The 23,423-nt window shown below is 47.3% G+C and overlaps 1 protein-coding gene across 5 annotated transcripts in view; it reads right to left on the reverse strand.

The window, feature by feature from the left end:
* The window catches only part of trpm3 (transient receptor potential cation channel, subfamily M, member 3), a gene marked incomplete at both ends in the record, with an annotated part of 139,689 nt that continues 116,266 nt past the window's right edge, over positions 1 to 23,423 (reverse strand). For 2 of the 5 annotated variants that reach the window (XM_080004001.1, XM_080004004.1), the window contains 15 exons: positions 1 to 1,624; positions 1,798 to 1,930; positions 2,013 to 2,206; positions 3,077 to 3,227; positions 4,931 to 5,059; positions 5,641 to 5,815; positions 6,334 to 6,585; positions 7,720 to 7,848; positions 9,956 to 10,096; positions 12,411 to 12,614; positions 14,430 to 14,658; positions 17,092 to 17,384; positions 20,210 to 20,239; positions 22,087 to 22,227; positions 22,421 to 22,456. In XM_080004001.1, the coding sequence (XP_079860127.1) occupies positions 1 to 1,624; positions 1,798 to 1,930; positions 2,013 to 2,206; positions 3,077 to 3,227; positions 4,931 to 5,059; positions 5,641 to 5,815; positions 6,334 to 6,585; positions 7,720 to 7,848; positions 9,956 to 10,096; positions 12,411 to 12,614; positions 14,430 to 14,658; positions 17,092 to 17,384; positions 20,210 to 20,239; positions 22,087 to 22,227; positions 22,421 to 22,456 (3,861 nt within the window). Of the gene's footprint in view, positions 1,625 to 1,797; positions 1,931 to 2,012; positions 2,207 to 3,076; positions 3,228 to 4,930; positions 5,060 to 5,636; positions 5,816 to 6,333; positions 6,586 to 7,719; positions 7,849 to 9,955; positions 10,097 to 12,410; positions 12,615 to 14,429; positions 14,659 to 17,091; positions 17,385 to 20,209; positions 20,240 to 22,086; positions 22,228 to 22,420; positions 22,457 to 23,423 lie in introns of all 5 variants that reach the window. The other 3 variants (XM_080004002.1, XM_080004003.1, XM_080004005.1) reach the window with 3 other exon arrangements.

Here is a 23,423-nt window from a genome sequence, read left to right on the forward strand (position 1 = left end):
TCACGTATAGTTTTGTCTGTCAAAGCTGCGGAACGCTGACGGGGTAGCCAGCTTTCTCATGGAGAGGTTGTCAGTCTTTGCTGTTTCGGGGCGCGCCCCGGACTTGCTCCTGAGGAAGGGGTTTCTGGTGCCCCCCAAACCCCGACCCCCTGGCCCGGTCCCCCTATCTGCCCCGGGACCCGATCCCCTTTCCATCCTCTCGCTCACTGATAGGCTCTTCCGGTGAGGAGGGGCCAAGGTGAGGGAAGGATGCGAGTCGTCCGAGGAGCAGCTGTTTGCTCGCTCCAGCTTGGAGAAACGGGGGCAGAGAGCGGCCCGACTTGACCCTTCGAGACCCCCGAGACGAGGCGTGTCCGGGGCCGGGACCAGGTCCTCGGGGTCCTCCGGGTCAGACTCGGTGTGGCTCAGCTCGGCCTCCCTTTCCGGGTGAGAGGAGCCCATGTCCGGGGGCTTGTCGAAGGGGAAGGAGGTAGACACCCCAGGGGAGTGGGAGCGCTCGGCGGGAGTGTAGGGGGCGGAGACGTAGCGCGTGTCGATGCAGTCTGTGATGCTGGTGTACTCGGCTGCTTTCACCTGGACCCCTGCCCCCAGTCCGCTGTAGCAGCCTCGGGGGGTGAACATAAGGCTATGGGACTTGACCAGCGGAGGCTCGTCCAGGAAGCTGGTTCCTGTCGTGGAGAGGTAGCGGCTGCTCTTGGAGCGCTCCAGCAGCCCTGCCGAGGGCGGTGGGGAGGGCTCCATGTCCCAGGGAGGTAGGCTGGAGTCTGGTAGGAGGTGGGCCGAGCACAAAGACAAATCTGCCGCCGCGCTGTCTTCAAACATGGCACCGGCTGTCCCGCTGCTGCCGGCGCCGCCCTCCGAGTGCCTGTCGCCCAAACCGCTGGTGGTGGCGCAGCTGAAGTCCCGGCCTCCCGACAGCACCGCCTCCATTATCTCCGAATGGAGGGAGGAGTCTCTCCGGAGGGGCGGGGCCACGCGGAGAGGGTCCAAGAAGACCTCGGCGGGCCCCACCTCTTCTGAAGCAGAGACGTAGATGTCGATGCACGAAGACGGGCGGTGCTGCTGGGAGACCGACAGTGTCGCCAAGGGTAGGGGCTTAGACTCCTTGGGGGCGGCGGCCGAGGCCACCGACTGGGAGCTGTTGGCCCGATGGAGGCTGAACGAGCGCTCCTTGAAGAAGCTCTCGGCACGCTCCGGCCCACTGGCCCTCTCGCCGCCACGGACTCCTCCCCCGACATAGAAGGACTGGCTCCTGGTCCGTGTGGCCATGCCCGTCGGCGAGGGCGGGGACATGGAACCCTCCGCTCCTCCCTCCAGCGCCTCCTGCAGGCGGTAGGCGTTCCCTTCCGTGCTGTTGAAACTGCTCTGGCGGAGGATGTAGGCGGCGTCGGGGCACTCGCCCTGCCGGAGGACGTAGGCCGAGTCCGTGCAGTCGGAGGAGGTGCGGGAGCGGACCTTGTTCACCTCCCCACGCTCCACGCCCGTGACGCGCTCCAGCGCCACAGCGATCCGCCCGATGAGCTCCTCCATCTGGGCGAGGCGGATGTCGACGGTCTGCAGTGAGGCTTTCATGAAGTGCTCCCTCTCGTTGACCTCCTCCAGGCGCATGGCCATGTTCTCCACCCTGAGGGAAGAGATTGATAGATGCTTCGAAAGAAAGCCAAGACTTCAAGACCTCAGAAAGGGAGCGAGGAGACCAACGATGTATAGTAATGTGTATAAATAGAATTATATGACTTTGAACATAGTTATCGTAGCTGAGACTAGGATTTCTTTCTCCCTGCTGCCATGGCCGACCTCTCAGAAGTGACTCTGATCCTCTCGTCGTTGGAGGAGTTGAATCGATCGTCCTTCTCTCTGAAGTACTCTTCTATACACTGCTCCTCGAAATCATGGACCTTCTTCAGCTCGTCCTCGGTGATGAAAAGCTCTGCGAGTAGAAAGGTTGGGGTTGAGAAGAGGGATTTCCCCCAAACCGTCTCTCAGAAAATGATTTTCCGACTATTACTCACTCAGCCCGTAGTCTCTCTCGTCGTCGTCATGCTTTCGCCAGCGACAGCACAGGTGCTTGAGGACCATGGTCATGTGACTGAAGATGATGAGCGGCGGCGGGAGGACGGGACGCTCGTGGAAGGTCATGATCAACTGGTAGCGCTGGAACTTCCAAACCTGGTTGGAGATGGACTTCACCTCGAAGAAAGTGTTGCTGTAGTGTGACAGAAACAGAGATGTCAAACTCTCGCATACACTCACGAAAACACACACACATTGCCTCTTTATTTCAGAAGGCATTTCAGTTAAAATATGTATGGCTATACCTATAATAGGCAGGGCTACACCTCGCCCAGGTGTGCTATTTTCCAACTGATTTGTAATTTATTCATATTCAGAAAATAAGATACTCACATGGTCGACTAAACCTCATCAGAGGTTTAACTACTGTAATTGCAAATGGAAAAAAAAGTATATATATTTCCCTTTCTTTTAAGGCGATTGGCCTACAGCTTATTTCCATAGCAGCAATAGAGAACATATCATTTGGTTCGACCAAAGTTGATGTGCGTTGATGTCTCATATACTGTATATCGAGAGTTTGGTTTTGTGTGAGAGTTAAAGTACGCGTTATGGCCTAAGATTTTTCATTGTTTTTTTTGTTTTTTTTATCCTTACGCTAGCAGTGTAATAGGAAAAAAAATCGGTATGGCTAAATCACAATAAATCACAGCTTGACAATAATGGCGGTTCGGAGGTTGAGAGCCGAAGATAAATTATGACATAACCTTCCCGCGTCTATGGAGTCAACTTAAAACATAGAAGTCTAAAAGTCAGTCAGTGACGTGTGGTTGTGTAAAAATCATTAACTGGGGAACGCTGAGAATTCACTGGCGAATGCCTGTGAACTGCAGCGCCTGACAAGGCCGCTGCCAAGCGGGTGTTATTGTGGTAGACGAGACAATTACTGTATAGCTGTAATTGTATTGGCCGCATGGATGTGTTTTAAAGAGGTGGTTATAAAGGTGTTTACAATCCATAACAAAATATTAGAAATAAAGAATGACAATGAGATGTTACGCACTTGAACACGGCGATGAGCAGGTTGACCAGCAGGATGTTGGCCACCAGCAGGTAGCACGCCATGATGGCCGGGACGATCCAGGCCCCCGTCTTGCAGGGAGGCAGCGCCACCACCACCCCGTCCTCCGTCGTGGTGTTCTGTCCACACGGTGCTGCACGACACCACGGCATACAAAACACGCAGACGCACACACACACATACACACACACACACGCACGTTAAAAGACTTGGAACTCGAGCTGAACCGGTAAAAAAAGACAATGAATGTCGTTGCAAAGTGGGGTTTAAGATGCACAGACAGCGGGGACATGCACGTTGACAGCGTAAGGAGAGAACATAATCAAATAAAAGGAAAAAAAAAAAAGGGGAAATTGAACCAAAAAACAGAGCCATGGTTAGAAATGGTAAACAGAGAGAGGTACATGAATGAGAAAAAAAAAAGCATACACATTGAGCTGGGACACAAGAACAGACCGTCCAAGACCAATAAATAACAAACAAAAGGCAGATCTATATATGTGGCATTTTTTGTGCAAACAAACAAGAAGCATAATTTTCTGTTATGCTTCTTTGCAGTGGGGTCAGGGAGGGACGTTGAAAGCTCGAATGGAATCGGCACTGAAATGTGCATCTGAAAAGAAACGCAGATAAATTCAAGTAATACATTTCGTCATGTATTGTCACAACCTCCCAATATATTTAAACATGTGCACAATGTTTAAAATATATCGAAGCATGTGTGCCATAGCTCCGGACAGCGATGGTTTATTGCCTTGTATCGTTTAGGATGTATTTAGGATACATAAAACGTTTTTTCCATCTGTGATGGTTCAGTTGCTGTGGCTTTTCGGGGAAACAGTCAGCATTTTGTCCTGGTTTGTTTGCCTACGGGATTCATTCTGGCCATGCTCGTCGTTGCTTGATTTTTTAAATTGTCCACACAATGCAGCCCAAAGATAGAGAACTGAAGTAATATTTCTATTTTGGAAAAATATTACACTCAAAACAATTTGGATTTTTAAAAAACTCTGACAACTGAACCACGTGAAAAAACAGATTACAAATGATGAAAGCTGGTGATTTGGTTTAAGTTACTGTCGTGTGTGCGTGTGTGCGCATATGTTGTGTGTGTGTGTGTGTGTGTGTGTGCGTGTCTATGAATGTCTGCCCTTTGTGTCGTCAAATCAGTTATGCAATAATGCCATGCTCTGCAAATGGGAGCCGTGTTTTTGGCAATGTTGCGATTGCTCCGGTCGGCAGCCGAGCTGGCTTAGAGGGAGGGTGATTTAATGGCTTTGGTGACACAGCGTTTACATGGCAGCTTCAGGACATCCGGGGAGCATCAAACTTCAGGAGCGAAACTTTAATAATCCCCCTCGGATGTTCGGTTAAGGTTTCCGAAAAATCACAACAAAAAAAACAAAAAAACATACTATGACTGTAAAAAAAAAAGGGAGCTTAAAAGTATGGGGGAGTGCTTCTGCCATGAAACAACATTGTTGGTCAGCCAGTGCTCGAATTGTTTGGGGTAAAGTTGCCCTGGAGTTGAAACTGCGATTTGTACCAACCGATCATTTGGGACAGGGACCCGACCTTAAAGAATCAGAGCGTCCCTTTCCTTTTGTTTTGGATTTTTAAGATAATCATTGACATGTCCCGTCAATCAAAGCCTGTACAGTAAGGGCAACTTTAACCCAAGAGCTTGTAGAGCCGCATGCACGCATTTATCCGGAGTGGCCTCTCGTGGTGGAAGTGAGAATAGCATGGCAGTGAGGTTGGGATGGAGGGGGAAGAGATGGGGTAGGTAGGTAAAGTATATCAAAATTATATAAATGTCTTTATCTATGGATTTACTGGGATTTTGACTGCACTGGGCAATCTGGAATGGACCATTGCTACGCCAGGTTCCGTGAGTTCGAAAGTAATTTTCGACCAGCCAGAGTTTTTCATTCAGCCTGTGCTGTAACTTCCTACTATGCATATCTGAAACAAAGAACGAAAGCATTATTTCAGATCTCTTCTCTTTGGGCCACCTCTCTCATTCTCTGCACACACTCAGAGAGACTCCCACACAGCGAGACACAACAGCACACGCAGAAGATATCTCACACGTTGTCACTCACGAAGACCATTCACACAGTTTACAATTGACGAAACAACAACATTCTGCAGTTCAAAACAGTTGTAAAAATCTGAAATGCTCTGCATTGAAAGAGGAGCTGCAGTACAGTAATAAATGCTGTATTTTTTCGGCGCGTGGATCATGCTGTTTTGCAGCGTCTCTGTGTGTGTAATGAAGTGTATTAACACAGAAAAACATCCTCCAGCAAACATTAAAGACTTAGAAGGTTTGTGTTCAGCTAAATAAATAACACAAAATAAATAAATGTATTAATTGAGATTAAAGTTACATGTGTAGACCCCCGAGCGGGAATTGTTTCTTCTTAAATGAAACAAAAAGAGCAACAACAACAACAACAACAACAACAACAACAACAACAACAACAACAAGTTGAAGCTTGTTACGAAGCTCTGAAACTCAGAATCCACCGCCCGAAACTTACGGTCAATCTGATCGGCAAACACCTCTCCGTAGATCATCCAGTAGGGCATGAAGAAGATATTCCTGGCCAGCATCCAGGACGGGTCCTCGTTGGGGTGGAGGATGGCCTGGCGCGCCACCCCAAAGCTCATCAGCACAACCAGCATGATGATGACGAAGTACATCATGTCGATCATCTGGCGGGCGAAGGGTTAAAAACACGACAGACAGGGAACAGGGACAAGTGTCGAAGTGTTAAAATCAAATTCACGGGTCCTCTTATTGGACCTCAAACCGGTACGCTTACAAAACGACACCGTGCAAAGCAATGCTGCCCACATCGCCGCAGGCGGAAAGGGATTCCCTCTGCCGCTAATTGCTGATTTTCATATCAAAGGTTGCGTTCACGTCTGGCGATACAGGGCTCGGATATCTTTCCGACAGCTCGACGCCAGCGCCCATACAAGACTCGGGGCCTTTGATCCGCGCTGTGATTCTGCCGCCACGTTGCTACGCATGCGTCAGGGCCCTCCGTCGTACTATTTTTGAGATCAGAAAAAAAGAGATGGACCCGCGGCTTTCTGTCGCAACAACATATTGGATTTGGATCTGAACCCAACTCAATTTATATGCAGAGGTAGTTTTACATATGCACTCAGTCTGCAGTCTGCAAATTAATGAAGAAAAATGAGGGGTCTTCTCTGGCATCTCTCACCATCTTGCCGATCATCATGACGTAGGGGCCGAGGTACTTGTTGACCCCGAAGATGTCCAGCAGCCGGATGTACCAGTAGATGATGTTGACGCAGTAGATGACCCGGCCGTAGCTCATGAGCGGCGGCTCCTGGAGGCGGAGCACCATGCCCACGGAGAAGATGAGAATGGCCATAAGGTCGGTGATGTTCCAGTACTCCTGGAGCCAAACCTTGACTTTCTGCAGCAGCTTCCCCGGCTCCGACATCAGGATCTGACGGGGGAAGGGAAGGGGAGGGGAAAATGGGAGACCTAAATGAGAATTGGGGGTAGGGGGTAAAAGAGGGCATACTGTGTGGTGGAATAATCATGGGGCACCTACAAACATTCAGAAGAGACCAGAGGAGCGCACATGTAATTAATCAACAGTGCCTTTAGGGGGCAGTATGAGTTCACCAAATAAAAACCGTCCAAGCTGGAGTCTAAACAAAATGACAGTGACACTGAGTGGGTTTGACAAGAGAATGAACAACCTGATTGTCCCACCCGGCCCCAACATCTCTTTACATCAGCAATCTCTGTTTATCTTTTTCCCTGCCTCTCTGTTAAAGCTTTGAAGCCCTCGAAGCTTTTATCAATTTTTATTCCAATGTAAAATGTAAGAGGGAGGCGGCTGGAGAACTTGTTTTCTCCAATCGACGTGCACTTACTGGCGGCGGAAATGCAACAAGATTTTGGTTGCCAACGTGAAAAGTGTCGTGCAAAGTGTGGCCCCACTGGAGGTGAAATTACAGTCAGCGTCAGTGGATTCCGTGCCCAATTTGGGGGGCACATCTGCAGGTGAGCCAAATCCTGTTCTGCTGTTCAACACTGTTGATTTTTCGTTTAGTTAGGCTCTGGAGCAGGTGGTCCGCGTGTTGAGTGTGAGGATGCAAAGGCAAAAACTAAAAGCTGTCTTTGTTTTTCAGTGCAGGCACATGTGTGCTCTGCTCTCTCTTTAGGCTGGTCCAAAAAAAAAAAATTTAAAAAGGATAACTACCTATGCACAGATTTGTTTTATTTCCTACCTGTTCACAGATGTGGATAGACACGTTTGCTTTTTGTTTGTGTTGGTCTATTTTAAATGAAGCAAATTTTACAACGCATATTTTCATACCAAGCCCTCATTTTAAATACTGTTGATTATAGATCCTAGGTAGTGTCTATATTTTCCGAAAATATTCCTTTTTTTAAATTTACTATTCACTGTATGTTCTGTACGAGTCACAGACAACTGGAGTCAAATTCCTTGTATATGTAAGTATACTTGGCCAATAAATCTTCAATAAAGCTTGATTATGATGCTCGAATTAGATGAACAGATTGGGGCAATTACAGATTTCAGTTTTTCTGCAGCCCGCCCCCCTACCTCTCTCATCTTCTCGATACCGTTCGTAAAGATGTACGCAATGACGATCCATTCTTGTGGGGAAGGCCACAGGTCCATCTTCACCAAAACAATGTAATTGAACAGCATCAGGTAGCCCACATATGCCATCTGGGAAAAACAAAACAATCATCAACAAAGTACGAGATTATTAATAGATGTATGTGTAGGGTTGTGTGAATTGGCTGGTTGTTTGAAGCCATGTGTTTTTGTGTACGTGTGTGGGTGTGTGTCCACCTCATAGAAACCATTAAAGAGAACTTCTCTCCCTGAAAACACAATGGCCCACTGAGGATTAAACACTGCCATATGAAATGATGCTCTTCCAAATGATTGGCCAAAATGAAACTTTATTCTGACGCAATTCTTTAGATAAATAAATCCCTGTAGATGCCTCTATTAAAGAAAGTGTTGGGGTGTGAAAATCAGACTATGCAGACTTTAGAGCAAATGCATGGCTATCTCCAAATCATGTTAGTAATAATAAAATACAACATAATAACTCAACGATTAAATGCTGACAGCAAGCAGTTCTTTCTAAAGACATAATAGAAATTCACTTTAACTTTGTATTTTTTATTTTACATCTCAGCACAATTGGAATGTTCCTTGAAATGAACTGATGTCAAAAGAAGCTGTTCTTTGTGGAGATATTGGCTCTGTTGACTGTTGGAATACAACCTTGGATGTAATGAGCCAGCGAAAACGAAAAAAGAATCAAAGAAATGTTGAAGAATAAGGAACATGATCATGGGTATCAAGTTGCTCCCCTTAATGAAGGAGCGGATTGAAACATTCACTGATCCAAGCCAAGTAGAAAGGTACATGCTCAGGTCACAGCGTATGATGATGGACTTGACGGAATTCCCCCCCCCTCTCCAAAAAAATGCATAAAAAAATTAAATTCAGAAGTTCTGAATAAATACCCGGTAAAAATATAACAACCTATAAAACATTGAGAGCACTTAAGAATTATCGACTGGGGCTATTATGGTGGAATTTGCGGACGTTTGGTGAGCCGACAAAGTGATCGTAATGGGGTGTGACCGAGGGAGGATTCATTAAGTCGCCCGTGCCCGGCCGCTCTGCGTTACAGCATTGACAAATATTACTGCACCAGGGGCAGCACTTCGTGGAGCATGGCGGCCGCGGATGCTGCTAATGATGACATTTTGACCCTGACAGGCAACCGCATCTGTTCTTGTAAGTAAAATCATAAAATTGACATCCTACCCCCCGTGGAGTGAAGGGAGGGCAGAGAAAACGAGTGGTCGGAAAGGTAAATGGGAATGGAAGAGGAGGGAGAAAAATAATTTGATCTGCATAAATAAACAATGAGCATGGCGCTGGAAATACGCGCATGGTTTTCTTTTTTTTTTACCATCGGGCGAGCAAATTGTCGAAAGCTTTGGAAGATGAGAGATCAGCTTATATAATCCCCGGGGTGTAACCATGCACACGCACACACACACACACAGACACACGCACACACACACACACACTGTCAATCTCGACCTCTCCTCTTCAATGATAATGTGTCACCTACAAGACGGTTTGTGTGTGTGTGTGTGTGTGTGCTCACAGCCTTTTGCACAGCGTTGGAACACTTCCCTACTCTTGTGTCCCAGCGAGTTTATTTCATTAGTCTCCTCTGGATCACACTTACTTCCCTGGTCTGGATCCAAAATGTTCTCTCTGAAAGTGCCCAGAAAGGGGGAAGGACTTCAGGCTTCTGAATCAGGGCTGTATAAAGCGTATAATAATTAATAAATACCACTTTAACCGGTGAGATTTAATTTTTTTACTTTGTCTGACTGTACAGACAGTACAGTGGTGGTGGGTGTTGCATGGAAAAAAAAATGCAAATTTAAAAACTTCTTGCAGAATTGGAGAATTTAATTGAAAAGGACAATTACGGCACCAGATAGCTACTTTGAAATGAAATTAAGATATTTTGCACCAGGGTAGAAGTAGACCTGCTCAAAAAAATGGGAAAATCAAATTTTTAGAATCACTTCACTAAAAACTTTTCTAGCAGCAACACACGTCACAGCAAAAAGTGACAGAGAGAAGCACAGGTTAGCATCGAACTGGCTTCAACCCTTGTAACCGGAACCCGCTGGACTGGCTGTGTCTATTATCCACCTCAGCGTGTGGAAGTCTGTGGAGAAGGTGTTTCCCAAAAAAAACCTGGACCGAGCGCTCAAAGCGGACTGACCGTGTGGAACCAGAACTTCACGATGGGCGCGTTATAGAACTCGTAGATCTTGCGTCCCATGGGGATGAGACGGTGGCGATGCTGAACCTCCTCCACGTCTTTCTTCCGAGACGTTTCCGTGGCAACCTTACCCAGCATGGCCTGGGGCACGGCGCGAGCACCACGCGGGCATGGAGCATGGAGCAGAGGGGATGGAGGGGAGAAAACGGAGGCATGGAGAAAGTAGTGAAAGATGGAAGTGTTGATATAAAGGCGGGTAGGGGGTGTGACGTGAGGGATGGAGAGGCGGGTGAGGGGCAGAACAGAGGAGAGAGACAAGGCAAAATGGGAAGACATTAAAGGATGCACTCCAACATTCACCATGATAGTTTCAAGAAGCAAGCACAGGCAATGCCGTCATTCCATTTTTTTGATGTGTGTATGTGTGTGTGTGTGTGAGGGGTTGGATGTCGGGGTGAAGGCTGATGACAAGTAATGACACGGGACACACACACACACACACATTCACACACACACACACACACACACACATACACACAGACACACACACACACACACACTCATGGATAGTGTCTCCAACAACGGGGAACAGACAAGACAGAGGGAAGGGAGAGACAGAGAGAAAAGGAATAAGAGACATATCTCATCTCCGGCTGGGACACATTTCCTTATCCATGAGAGAGGGGTCGGTTCCCTGTGTTTTCATGGGTCATGGTCTCATGTCAAAGCAACACCGAGCCTCGAGGGGGGAGGGAGTCGGATCATGGTTTGTGTTGCACGCTCGGGTGTCGAACCAGACGTGGGCAAAAGACAGAGTGAAAATGGTCCCCGATATTGGAAATACTCAACAAGCAGCCGATGCCAGCTATGGTATGGGCGACTTTTCCATTTCAAATATGTGAAACGCATTTGACAGCACTTTTGCCCACGCTTGCAACAGCTACAGACCCGCCCCTTTGGGGTGAACCAATTAAGTCAGATGCTTGTAAAATCTCCTGCCATGCCTTCACTGGACTGGCATGCAACCAACTTGACTGGATAAAGAGCTTGTCGCAGTTACATTTTTGGGAATGCATCTGAGGGTCGGTCCCCTATTCCCCCTGTGTTGTGGCAGGGTGTGTTTATCAGCATGAATCAACGTGTGATTCATATACTGTCTGGTTACCTGAAGTGCATTCCAACAGTCAGAAGCCAGTGCAATTAAAAAAAAAAAGCTTATCGGAAACGTATTGCTTGACTTGAATGTACTGCAATGTTCTTTGAAGATCTAAGTGCCTCAAGGAAGTGTAATGTGGGCGGTTTGGTGAAGATTGCGCTGGCTAGCTGGCTGAACATGATGTAGATGCAAAGTATGTACAGCGACGCCGACGTCAGTTCCACTTCAGCTCAATCAGCGTATGAGACGACCTGTGATTCAGCTTGTGTATTGAAAGAAAAAAAAAAAAAACATTGCCCTCGGATTCCCCCGGTCCCGGTGTGTCGGTGTTTCATACACAAACAGAATGGCAACATCATCTCCAGAATTGATTGGATTGAAATGGAACGTGGCCCAATCCTGCTGCACATCCGTGTCTATGCAGACGGACGAGCACCAAGTCTTCTGCTCGGAAACGGGGAGGAGATGCCCAGGCACTGCATGATTTAAGCTCTGCAGCAGCGGGCAGGCATGTTATGTAATGCACGAGCCTGAGCCTCCCTCTCCCTACAGCCGGGATGCTGAGTGGTGCGCTGCAGCAAGCTAGCACCGACGGGAGAGAGTCAGGGGCAGCAGTCGGTCAGCATTCAGTACTGTACCTCTATCAGAACATAGCTGGGAGAGAGGGAGAGAAGAGCACGACAACAATAGAAGGGGGGAGGGGAGGCAAACAAGGTAAAAACAAGAAAGCAGGAAGAAACAAAGACAAACAAGGAAGCAGAGTGGCGGGGGAAGGAGCGACAATAGGGAAAGACGGAGAGAAAGGGGGGGGGGGAGGAGAGACAGAGGAAGAAACATACACAAGGCGCCGCCAGAGGCGACAGACTGAGACGCTACAACTCCACGACCACGTCTTCTCTGAGACGACAAGAAACAGGGAAGGCTGCTTTGGCTGGAAGGCTCCAGATGGCCGAAATAGAGGAGCGAGTGTGTTGGTGTTTGTGTATTTGTGTGTGTGTGTGTGTGTGTGTGTGTGTGGGTGTGTGTGTGTGTGTGTGTGTGTGTGCGTGTGTGTGTGTGTGTGTGTGTGTGTGTGTGTGCGTGTGTGTGTGCGTGTGTGTGTGTGTGTGTGTGTGTGTGTGTGTGTGTGTGTGTCACTTAAACATAACCTTACAGCATATATCACAACACGGCACGACACCATGTGCCCAGAATTAGATCTGTGCTATGTGAACTTGTTAATGCGATCGGGGCTAAATCAGTGCGTGTTGAGGATGTGTATAGGTTTCTGTGATGTGGGGCTGAGTCGGGGTCTCTCACCACGGAGTTGTACTGCGCCTCACAGTAGGACCTTACTGTGAACTCCATGTCCTCCTCTTCCTTCTCCTTGACGGGCTTCTCTGGCTCCTCCTCCTCCTTCTCCTGCAGGTAGGCCTCCTGGTCCTGGGGCATGTAGGACATCTCGTCCTTGTTCTTGAACTCCAGGCTGAGGATTGACGGCGGCAGTAGCAGGCCGAGGATCACCTGGTGACGTGAAGGTGGAGGTGGAGGTGGGGTTGGATGACTGGAAACTTAGAACAGGGCCGATTGGACGACCAAGTAGCAGATGAAGAAATCTTTGACACGCGCATTTTGGAACACGCCGGGGGTGAGAGACAAGAAGCCGTAAGCCGCCTTTACACTGAATCCGACTGACGCAACCGACCGCGAGTCCCGTTCGTTTCTTATGGAGATTTGGAAAGCGCCTGAGAACAGCTCCGACCCCCTGCGGCGCGAAGGTTTCTGTATCCCACCGAGGGTTCGGATGTGTCGTGTACGTCAAGCCCTGCGATACATTTCTGATCCGACACATCTACCGTTGCAGGCAGTCCGACAGTCGGATCCGGTTTCAAATTCGGCGCGCCTTGAGGAAACGCCGCGAACACCGCCCGTGTGAAAAGTGTGGAAAAAGCCGCTCCGCTGTGTCAAACAGCTGTGGTGAGTGTTGGCTCGTCGTCGACTCAATTACAAAGGCATTAGTCTAGACAGGTGGGCGGCGAGGAGGGATGAGAGGGGGACGCAAGCTCAGCAGATGAAGCAGGCAGGTGGGGATAAACACTTTAGATACATAATAGTCAAAGGAATGAACGTGTGACCCCCCGTGGGAAGTTCAGGAACGGAGGGGGGGCGGGGTCGAGGACTGTTGTGGAGGAATTTGGTTGCGTTTTACTCTTTATCTTCAGAGGCAGCTGGATGGGATGCAGTGCTCAAAGAAAGAAGAGATGAATGCAGCTGTTTTGGATTCTTTTTGAACTTTGAGTATCTCTTTTTGCTGATGTTTCATTTCATTTTGATGATGTCGATAAGATTTGTGAGCCAGGTTATCAATGCTGGTTTAGTCATGCAGGTTAACTCAGTGTGAATCTTCATTATTGGGCGCTATTAATGTCTCACTGCATGAAAGGGAAAGTTTAATCGAGGAAATGGGAGCAGTTTCAAATGGTAAAAAGAGCTCATTTTGACGGTGTACTGAAGCCTCTTCACAGTCATTATGTAAGAAAAATCTCTTTTATTCATCATCCGAGTAATACATTAGCAAGTGTAACAGGAGTTTGTGTGTGTGTGTGTGTGTGTGTGTGCGTGTGTGCGTGCGTGTGTGTGTGTTTGTGTGTGTGTGGAGTTGAGTGTATTTGCCATCCATCATTAACTCCTGGAGGGCACCGGTTGTGTTTGTTCCACTTTTGCTTTTCCTTATGTCTTTTCGCTCTGCTGACTGCCGCCCCTCGCCAGACACATTCAGAACACCCGTGGTTTCCATGGCTCTTGGGGGTTGGTGAGGTCATCGAACCCGCCTGGCGTATTGGCTGGTGGGTGCATGAAAGTTTGTATGTGTCTCTGTGTGTGTGTGTGTGTGTGTGTGTCTGTGTGTGTGACCCAGCTCTGGCAGCGACCCAGGTTTTGCTCTTAATAATAACTCCCTAACCTTCCTTACCTGAGCTGTCGGGTTTAATCACAAGCAAGCTGCAAGCCAGCAAGCTGTCTTTACTACAAGCTTATCCAAAATAAATAACTTCAGGATATATAACTTCCCATAACTTCTGAATATATGGAGCCCATGCCAACTTCCCTGTGCAGAATTTTGTGGATGGAGGTGCCTGACTGTCTCATTCTCATATGCCAATAGTTCTTCGAATCCTAAATCTCTAGCTGTTCTTTTATATATATAGAACAATACTATATATATCTATTGTCCGAAGTCAGTTCCAATGTGGGGTCAAACGCTTGCGATCTTGCGTAAACAAACTTTTCCCACATTGCCTTTCCGACGGACCCCGGCAGAGGACTCTGCCCTCCCCGTACCTTCAAGCCCGAATTCTTGCGCATGCGCAGGCGTCCCATCCACATATCGGTCAGCAGCATCTGACTGCAGGTGTGTGCGATGAAGTCCCTGTGTTTGGCCGCTACCGCCAGCTGCAGGCAGGTGGCATTGCTCCAGTTCTTCAGCTCGTATGTGAGCAGCTTCATGGCCATCTGTTCGTCCTGTTTATAGGACTGGTCCAGAAGCTCCACCGCCAGCTGGCCAAACTCTCTGAGAAGCGATAGACACATGCACAGATCCAACACAAACATGAGAACAGAGATAAGAATCTACCGAGTGACATGACGAGGAGATATGATACTGTACTTGAACGTGAACGCAAATCCTAGATCACACACACACACACACACACACACACACACACACACACACACACACACACACACACACACACACACACACACACACACACACACACACACACAGACACAGACACAGACACAGACACACACACACACACACTGGGTTTGGTATCACACCAATAAATATGCAAAGTAATGAAGAGATGTAAAGACCAAGGAGCAAACTAGACGGTATGTCCAGCTGTAATGCCTACGTGTGGACAGGTGGTCCTTGTGTAGACATTAAAAATACCTAAATCATTACAATTCCACTCATAAGGTGTCATTAGACACGTGACAGCAAAGACAAAAAAAAGCTGCATACAGACCAAACAGTGTAAAAGAAAGAATGTTTCCTCAAGTTTACTCAAAGTCGGTAAGTGACAAGCTCCCTCAATGACACACACACACGCACGCACGCACGCGCAAGCACACGCACACGCAAACGCACGCGCGCACACACACACACACACACACACACACACACACACACACACACACACACACACACACACACACACACACACACACACACACATACATACACACACACATACACACAAGTTAAAAAATGCCACCACATGCACCAACATATAAAATTGCATGGTGTACTTAGCAACAAAACAGCCAAATTCTCTGCAGTATATGCTAGTTCAAAAGCTTTGTACCTTGTGCGTGTGAATGTTGTCTGTGTGTGTGTGTGTGTGTGTGTGTGTGTGTGTGTGTGTGTGTGTGTGTGTGTGTGTGTGTGTGTGTGTGTGTGTGTGTGTGTGTGTGTGTGTGTGTGTGTGTGTGTGTGTGTGTGTGTGATTGTGTGTGTGTAATATCTGAAATACTTCCGTCTAATTAAAAGCTATTTCCGTAATTGGCATTTTTATCTCTTGGTGATTACCTTCATCTCACATGCATGTGATTAACTAAGGATGCTGCTTGTCATTAGATTTCCGTATGTATGTCACTTACACCTCGCAGGAGCCCAGAGCAGTCCAAAACAGGGTCAAGCTGTGGAAAAGTAGGCATGTATATACTGTATAAGTGTGGGTGCCTGCCTATATGTGTTGGGGGTGTGTGGTCAGATGTTGCTCCAGTCCAGACTCCCAGCTCAACTCTTCATTAATCATTTTGTGCAGAAAAATTTTCCATGAGATCAGTCCAGAGGATATTTAGCCGCTATTGGAGCAACTTGAATGAGAGCACATGGAGGATCGCACAGATCACAAAGAGAGAAAGAGGGATGAGAGGGCGATAATCTCTCTTAAGAATGTGTGATTGCGCCCTGTGTGAGAGTTGCAAATGTTTGACTTTGCGGATGTGTGTCAGTTTGCATGCTGGAAGTAGGCTAGAATGGATTGAGAATGGTACAGTAAAGGGAGGACATCCCCATGACCCCAAAAATGAGGACACTGCAGGATTCAGCAGAGCCAGAATAAAAACCGAACATTACCCACAAACCTACTTACTTTTACTGATGAATTCACACTCACACCTGGCCATTCTAGATTGAACATCCGAGGCCACATAGCAGCCCACAATGTTCTGGCCCACTGAGGTGTTTCCACGAACCAAAGATTTGTGATGTGTCAAAAAAAACCCCACCATAATTAATAGAATCTGTGCCAAAAAAATGAATATTTTACACAAATACATTTTTGTTAAAAAAAAAGTAGCCCTGCCCAACTCTCTGAATGATTCACCCCTGCTACTGCGTTTGAAGGCGACCATCGAAGACATGTATGTCAGGGGGTTAATACTCCTGCTAGTGCCCCCTGACCAAGAAACTGGCAAGAGAGCTGGAGTTGGTCCCCGGGCGCTGCGCTGCAGCAGCCCACTGCTCCTACTGTAGGTACAGGATGGTTCAAATTTAGGGGATTCATCTCATTGTATTCTTCTTGTACAATGACAATAAAGAGATATTAAGAGAAGAGAATTAAAACGGTACATTCAGAGCATGAAAACGGAGAGAGAAAAGAGAACAAAGACAAAATGTGGGGAGGGGCTATTCATCTTTTCACAGGGCCCCGAATTCCTGGAAGGTCATGGGCTCATGCTTGTATTGAGGTAAAAAGTTGCATGATTGAACCAGTGATTGAACTAGATTTATGCATTGAAGACAGGGGAAGTTATACACCATTGAAGGGATCTTCTCAAAGGAGGACAAAAACCTGTCCATCGCAAGGCTTGTGTTGAGTGTTTCTGACTTTTTCAAAACCGGACTGTTCTACAAAAACTCGGATGGATGTCCGCCCTGGGTGGTAGGTGTTGCGTTCATGTGCATGTACATAATCTCTCCTGCGGTCCCCACCTGGAGTTGTGGTTGAGCTCCTGCGAGATGTCATCCACCATGTCATTCTCGGAGGCCTCGTGCGCCATGGCCTTGCAGAGCTTACAGGCCACCAGGGCCTTGGCCATGGCCTCCTCGCCATGCTGCCAAAAGAATAGCGCCATCTTTTGCCGCTTCATCAGAACGGCCCACACCATCAGCTCGTGGAAGGGGAAGGGGAAGTGGTTGATCTCCGGATCGTCCAGGTCGATGTCCACCTCCTCCTCGCGCTTTCGTGTCGTCTTTTGACGGCCTCTGCGGATCGGCATGTCGTCCTGGCGGAGTCAAGGACAAGTGAGTGGGCGGCCGGGAGACCGAGAGAACTTTCTAGACACGGGCTGCGAAGGAGGTTAAGCGCTGGGGAGGAAAATTACACAGGGCAGTCAATCAACCAGTGTTGGGAAGGCGGAGGAGCTATCGAGCAATAAATGAAGGAAAGCTAGAGTTCTTGGTGTCGATTGGAAGACATATCCATACGATTGCAATCTATCATTAACTTCTTGTCATACTACCTTATGTTGATATCCCTGATCATTTTCAACTTAGAAAGGGCGATCTATCCTGACACCCTGAGAAAGACTCACAAAGGTAAGTCCTTGCAGAACAGGGAGTCATTTATAATATGGATGTAAAAAGATTTTCACCAGCGCTGATAGAATTACTGTTACATTTTTGACATGTTGACCACGTCATGTTGATCTTTTGACCAAGTGACCAATCATGGCAACCATTGGTAGTTTACCAATTACACCCGATCAATAAGATTGATCAGATGCTCATGCCGCATCTTAATGCGATCCATCTCAACGTCGATATATCTTAACATATATACGTTTCTGGGATTTTCAGCGCGCTCCACCAGAGGTCAGATCCCCAGGGGCGAATTCACAAAAGGTTTGCGCAGCTTTTGTGGCCGCTAAACCGGCGCAAATAACAGAATAAGCGAGCGTCTAACTGCTCAAAGCACTCGCAAACGGTGAAGTGCACCACTAACTGCGCGGCCACGCAAATAGCGTCTCGATGCACCAGTGCTACTTGCGTGTATATAAATGATGTATTATTCATACATTTTGTAGCAAAATTGGCCCCTTTCGATGTAATGAGCCTTGTTGCAAAAAACCTCCAATACCGGTACTAATAGCCACAGACAGTTCGAGTGAAATTATTATCATTTGCAGAGAGCTGGAGATAACTGCGCGGCCAAAAAAATAAAAGGCAGTGCCTTCAGTGCCTCCACACCACCTCCACGCACTTCTCCCCATGCATAACAGTGGGGAGGAGAGCTCCCGCCGGTGCCAAGGGGGGGCTTGCTGGTGTTTGCCGGTGCCTCGTCAGGATTTTGCATAGCACCCCAGACTATTTCCTCACAATTTTACATGTCTATTAACCACTTCACACCAGAATAACTGCTGTCAGACAATTATTTTAAGTTTTATATTTATTTAAGATAAAACAGAAAACAGGCAACTGCAGAGCAGCGGCGTAATGAATGCATAATGGAGACTCTCAAAACGGGCATTCACGCTCCGCTTCGCATGCCCGTTTCCCGTTTCTCCAAATAAAACAAATAAAAAGAGTGAGATTTTATTATTTTAGAGGTATTTCGTTTTACTCCTTTTCCAAATTGAACAAAACAAAAATCGTGTGTCCCGTGTCAAGATCCGTGGATCCATGGATTCCGCCCACACGCCGATCATTGCGATCAGACACGCAAAACAAGGGCAAATTGCACTCAGCAGCAAAACTTTATGGCCGCGTTTGAGCCTAAATATCATCAGCGCAATATCTTTTGTGAATCGGACGCTAAGTCGGCGCAGACGGCGGAGCGCAATTGATGCGCGATTCCTGCTGCTGTTAGCGGCCGCAATCACTTCTGTGTGAATTCGCCCCTCTGTGTTCTCTGCTCGGCTGCAGTAGGATTATTTTTGAGCTAATGACTGTTTCGGGCCAGCTCCCTGTTCCTTGAGAGATAGATGCCGCCAGTTAGTCTCTAAGGCCACGTCCTGTGGGGCGGCATTGATCTCCCTCGCAGTCACACTGACAGGGCTGAGGACCGCCGGAGATCGGTCAGGCACAGCCGGCCGCGAAATGGCTCTCAGCGCTCTGGCGCACGGGGGGGGGGGGGAGAGATAGCGCAGGCCTTCTTTCGTCAAAGAACCTTTCATTATGCAAGGGAATTCCATTAGCTTTGTGGCTGAGTTTAATAAGCAGACTCAAAGTGTAGCCTGGCAGACTGATTATTGAGATGTCATAGATAGTACAAGTGATCACAACAATGTAATTCTAGATTCAATTAAAGGGTGTAATTTATTGATGGCTGTGTTATGGCTGGATAGTCAGATGCGAAACATAGAGACAGAGAGATAGCCGATGGACGGAGAGACACGCAGAGTTTTCAAAAAAATCAGACAGACACCATCACAGACAGACACAAAGGCTACACAGGAATACCTTGTGAGGAAAGTGCAGACACATGCGGGGATACAAAACTTTACGATTCTGACAATATTCTGTCGTGTGTAAGCTGTGAATACATATGAGTACAAAAGTGTACACACATACACACACACACACACACACACACACACACACACACACACACACACACACACACATGGTGTAAGCCCATTATGTAATCCCATTACATCAGTCATTAGTGATTCAGCCGGATGTAACTAGTGTGCTCTGCTCTGTGAGGTATCATAGCATGAGCAATATACATTTAGAACGTGTCTGGAGTCATAAAACATTCATGTGGTTATGCACCATTGTGTCTGCTGGTCAGATGGAGGGAGAACGCTTTCATGACGGATAATCAGAGGACTCGAAATTCGCCCGATTTATTTTTTGCGGCCGTGAACTTGCGGAAAAAAAGTGACCGCAACCTTCAAAACCTTCGATCGGCAAAAATAAATCAAGTGGGCCTCAAGCTCTCCCTTTCAGATCCTGTAATGTGTATGTGGTACGCATGAAAGAGTCATCATTCCCGGAACATGCCGCAGATTGTATCGTCACTCATGTTGTGAAAAGATTGTGCGTTGAGGACAAAGGACAAGACCGACATTCAGCAAAGAACAGCCTTGACAGGGTTGACACTCACCTCCATTCCCAGCAGTTTCAGCGCTTTGGGCTAGAAAAGCGACAAAACACATAAACAAAACAGGAGCTTGTCGAGTGCAGTTTATAGAGTAGTACGTTTTACTCTATAAGCAAAATAGACAGCACAGACTGACGGACAAACTCAGCGGCTCAAGCCTCAAACTGGTAAATGTGCAACAACAGGAACCCGTCTTTTTGATGGCTCTCTGTCGGTGGAAAACCAATGATGAATGATTTTGGACGGGTTCTTTGTGTTTGCTCCAAAGTGTATTACGCACACGGCAGCCCTGTATTCTATTTGCTTTGGACATGGTGTGTATGAATATTGTACACATACAGTTGTGCAGTATCTGTATTGAAGCAGGGCCTGTATGAATTATGCATTCATGAGCCATCATCTGAATTGGTAAAAATAGCCTTGGTCTCTTGTGGGCGTGTTGATATCTGCATCTATTTCAAGGCTTTGTCTTAGTGTGCGTGTGGATGTGTGTGTGTGTGTGTGTGTGTGTGTGTGTGTGTGTGTGTGTGTGTGTGTGAGAGAGAGAGAGAGAGCTGTCAGTAAACCCAAATTATTCCAAGTCACTATTTCCCTTCCTCCCGTCAACCTTTTTTTTTCTCTCTCTCTCTCTCTCTCTCTCTCTCCCACTCCGCCTCTCCCTTTCCCCGTCCATTTTTCTCTTTCTACTTTCCTGTGTGTGTGTGTGTTTGTGTGCTGCGCTTTGTGCTTAGTCGATGTCCATCTGTTATGCTTGTGTCCCTTTTCAGTGGCAGAGAATCACAGATACGCACATCACACATGCGCGCGCTCGCGCACGCACGCACGCACGCACGCACACACACACACACACACACACACACACACAGAAGCACACGCTCAAGCAGAAAGATGATGTATCAGACACAGCTGCGCACAATTCTGTTTCCATTACACCTGTGGCAGTGTGTGGAATCGAGGCGGAGTGGGGGAATTAGACATTCCAGTCGCATGAGAACGAACATACGTGTAACAATGTATGTGCCCATGCTGCAAGCACAAAAAAAAAAAAAAACTATTACGACGGCTCCGTTTGTTATGACTGCTGATACGGATCACAACAAAGAGACACAATGCTCCTTCGAAGATTCATCCCAAAATAATTACAGATGTAAATTGTTCCGTGTACAGCGAGAATAGACTGGATGATCACAGCTGCCGACCAATTACCGCTGATCAACCTGCCATTAAACTTAGAGTGGGGGAGTGGGGGGACGGGGTGGGGTTAGATCATCATCCTCAATTAATGTTTTCTAAGGAGGATTTGTATGAATTACATGTGAGCAAAAGTAATTGAATCCACCAGTATATCGGTGATTTTTTGGTTATGCCCTCAGTGGTTTTCAGGTTTTCAGGGCAGGGCAGTCATGTCACGTTCGACCCAACACTGATCATCATTAGATACAAATTTGCTCTATAGATGAGGTGTTTTTGTCCGCCCATTTCAGTTTTAATAGGTGCTTGTGTGCGCCACTTGATGGTAATATCCCTGAGCAGAACAAATATAGTCCATTATGTTGCTTGCGGCCTAAAAATGGATTAATATACGTAGGTATATAGCTGGCCCACTTCTCTTACCTTCCAGGCCTACATCCTCCCACCATTTATCTGATTTATGTCATGTGTCTTCAGTCTAGCATCCAGCCGCGTGATAAACACAGGAATGCACTTATATACTGTTTGCACTGGAAGGAGTTGCCCTAAAACAGATATGTGAATATTGACACCAAAATCCATTTATGCAACTTTTCTCTCCAACCTCCCGCCCAGATGTAACATTTGTTTTTTCGTGGTGTGTTGAACAGCATGACGGTAAAATGTGGTTAAAGATCATATCGACTCACTCTCTTGGGTCCAAAGAGGTTGTGGTACAGAGTCCTGAATCTCTTCCTGGTGTAATTACAGCGGTACGCCCCGCCCATGAGGTATTCGATGACCAGTCCGATGTCAATGAGACTGATGCGGTAGTCTGGCGGCAGGTTTCCCTGGGGATCAAGGAACATGCTTATTTTAGATGTAAAAAAAAAAAAGGCCCAAGTCGATGAGAGACAATCCACAAAGGAAGGGTAATACAATGAAAAGAGACCATACACGCACTTTCACTTCACATTATCCACATTAAACTGTTTTGGTATTATTTTTTTTGGCTATGAAAGAAATCTTGATTAGTAGATTCACCTTGAAGTAGATCCAACTGAACCCTGGATATTCTCGCTTGGAAAGAACACACAAGGGTCAGTGAGCAAACCGCGTGGTATACAGTGATTAGACCAAAGGGGGTGATGGGATGTACACGGAACCCCCGGGACAAGATCTCAGTCTGGGTCTCAGTCAGGAATCTAGACCACAGATACTTATGTAATTTGAAGCCGCAAAAAATGTGAGCTTCATTTAGTTTGGGAAGTGTTGGGACCTCTCTCCTGGTGGAGCCGTCCCGGTTCATTTTCATGTTTTTTCTTTTTAAGCATAATTTGAAATGCAAGAGGGCGAGCAGGTCTCGCCACATCTTTTAAACCCTCACCGCAGACATGAGCGGCCAAAATCCCCAAGAGGCATCAGAGCCATTTGTCGTTCTCTTAGTGGGGAAAAGTTAAGCGAGTGGGAAAGTGAGAGAGAAGCTGAAAACTAGAGTAGCATTTAAGGTGAGGATAATTAACGAGAAATAAATGTAAAAGATGCAGGGAGGAAAAAGTAGACCTCTGCATTTGCATCCAAGGAGAGTAATGAGATCTTTCTGAGAGGTTCAGTGCAGTTTGGGGATTTTTTTTTTGGAGAAAGGGGCGAAAGAGAGAAAGTGAGGGAGAGTTGGGAGAAGAGAATGACAGAGCAGCAATGACTCATTAGCCTGGAGGAAATGAGGAGTGCCTCGGAAGATGGGTACATGGATCGCAAAGAAGCTCCACGGAGAGCGAGGGGTGTCCATTGAAGTGGAAGAACCTTTAAGGGGTTTGCTGCTCCACTTCCACATGCCTGCCCCCAAAATACCCTTCCCCTCCAATCATTACCTAGACAACATGGCGTGTGAGCCCCCCCATTGTCACCACTTTGGACGGTAACCAATTAGGAGGAGGCCGAGCTCCGTGAGCTACCAACGATGTGCGGCGTAAGTCGCTTTGGTCGCTTGGCTGGCTGCATCTGGTCGCTGTGTTGGCTGTGGCTGGCTGTTGGCGGTTGACTCAAC

The sequence above is a fragment of the Zeus faber genome (genome assembly GCF_960531495.2).
Source record: "Zeus faber genome assembly, chromosome: 7".
Lineage (NCBI taxonomy): Eukaryota > Metazoa > Chordata > Actinopteri > Zeiformes > Zeidae > Zeus > Zeus faber.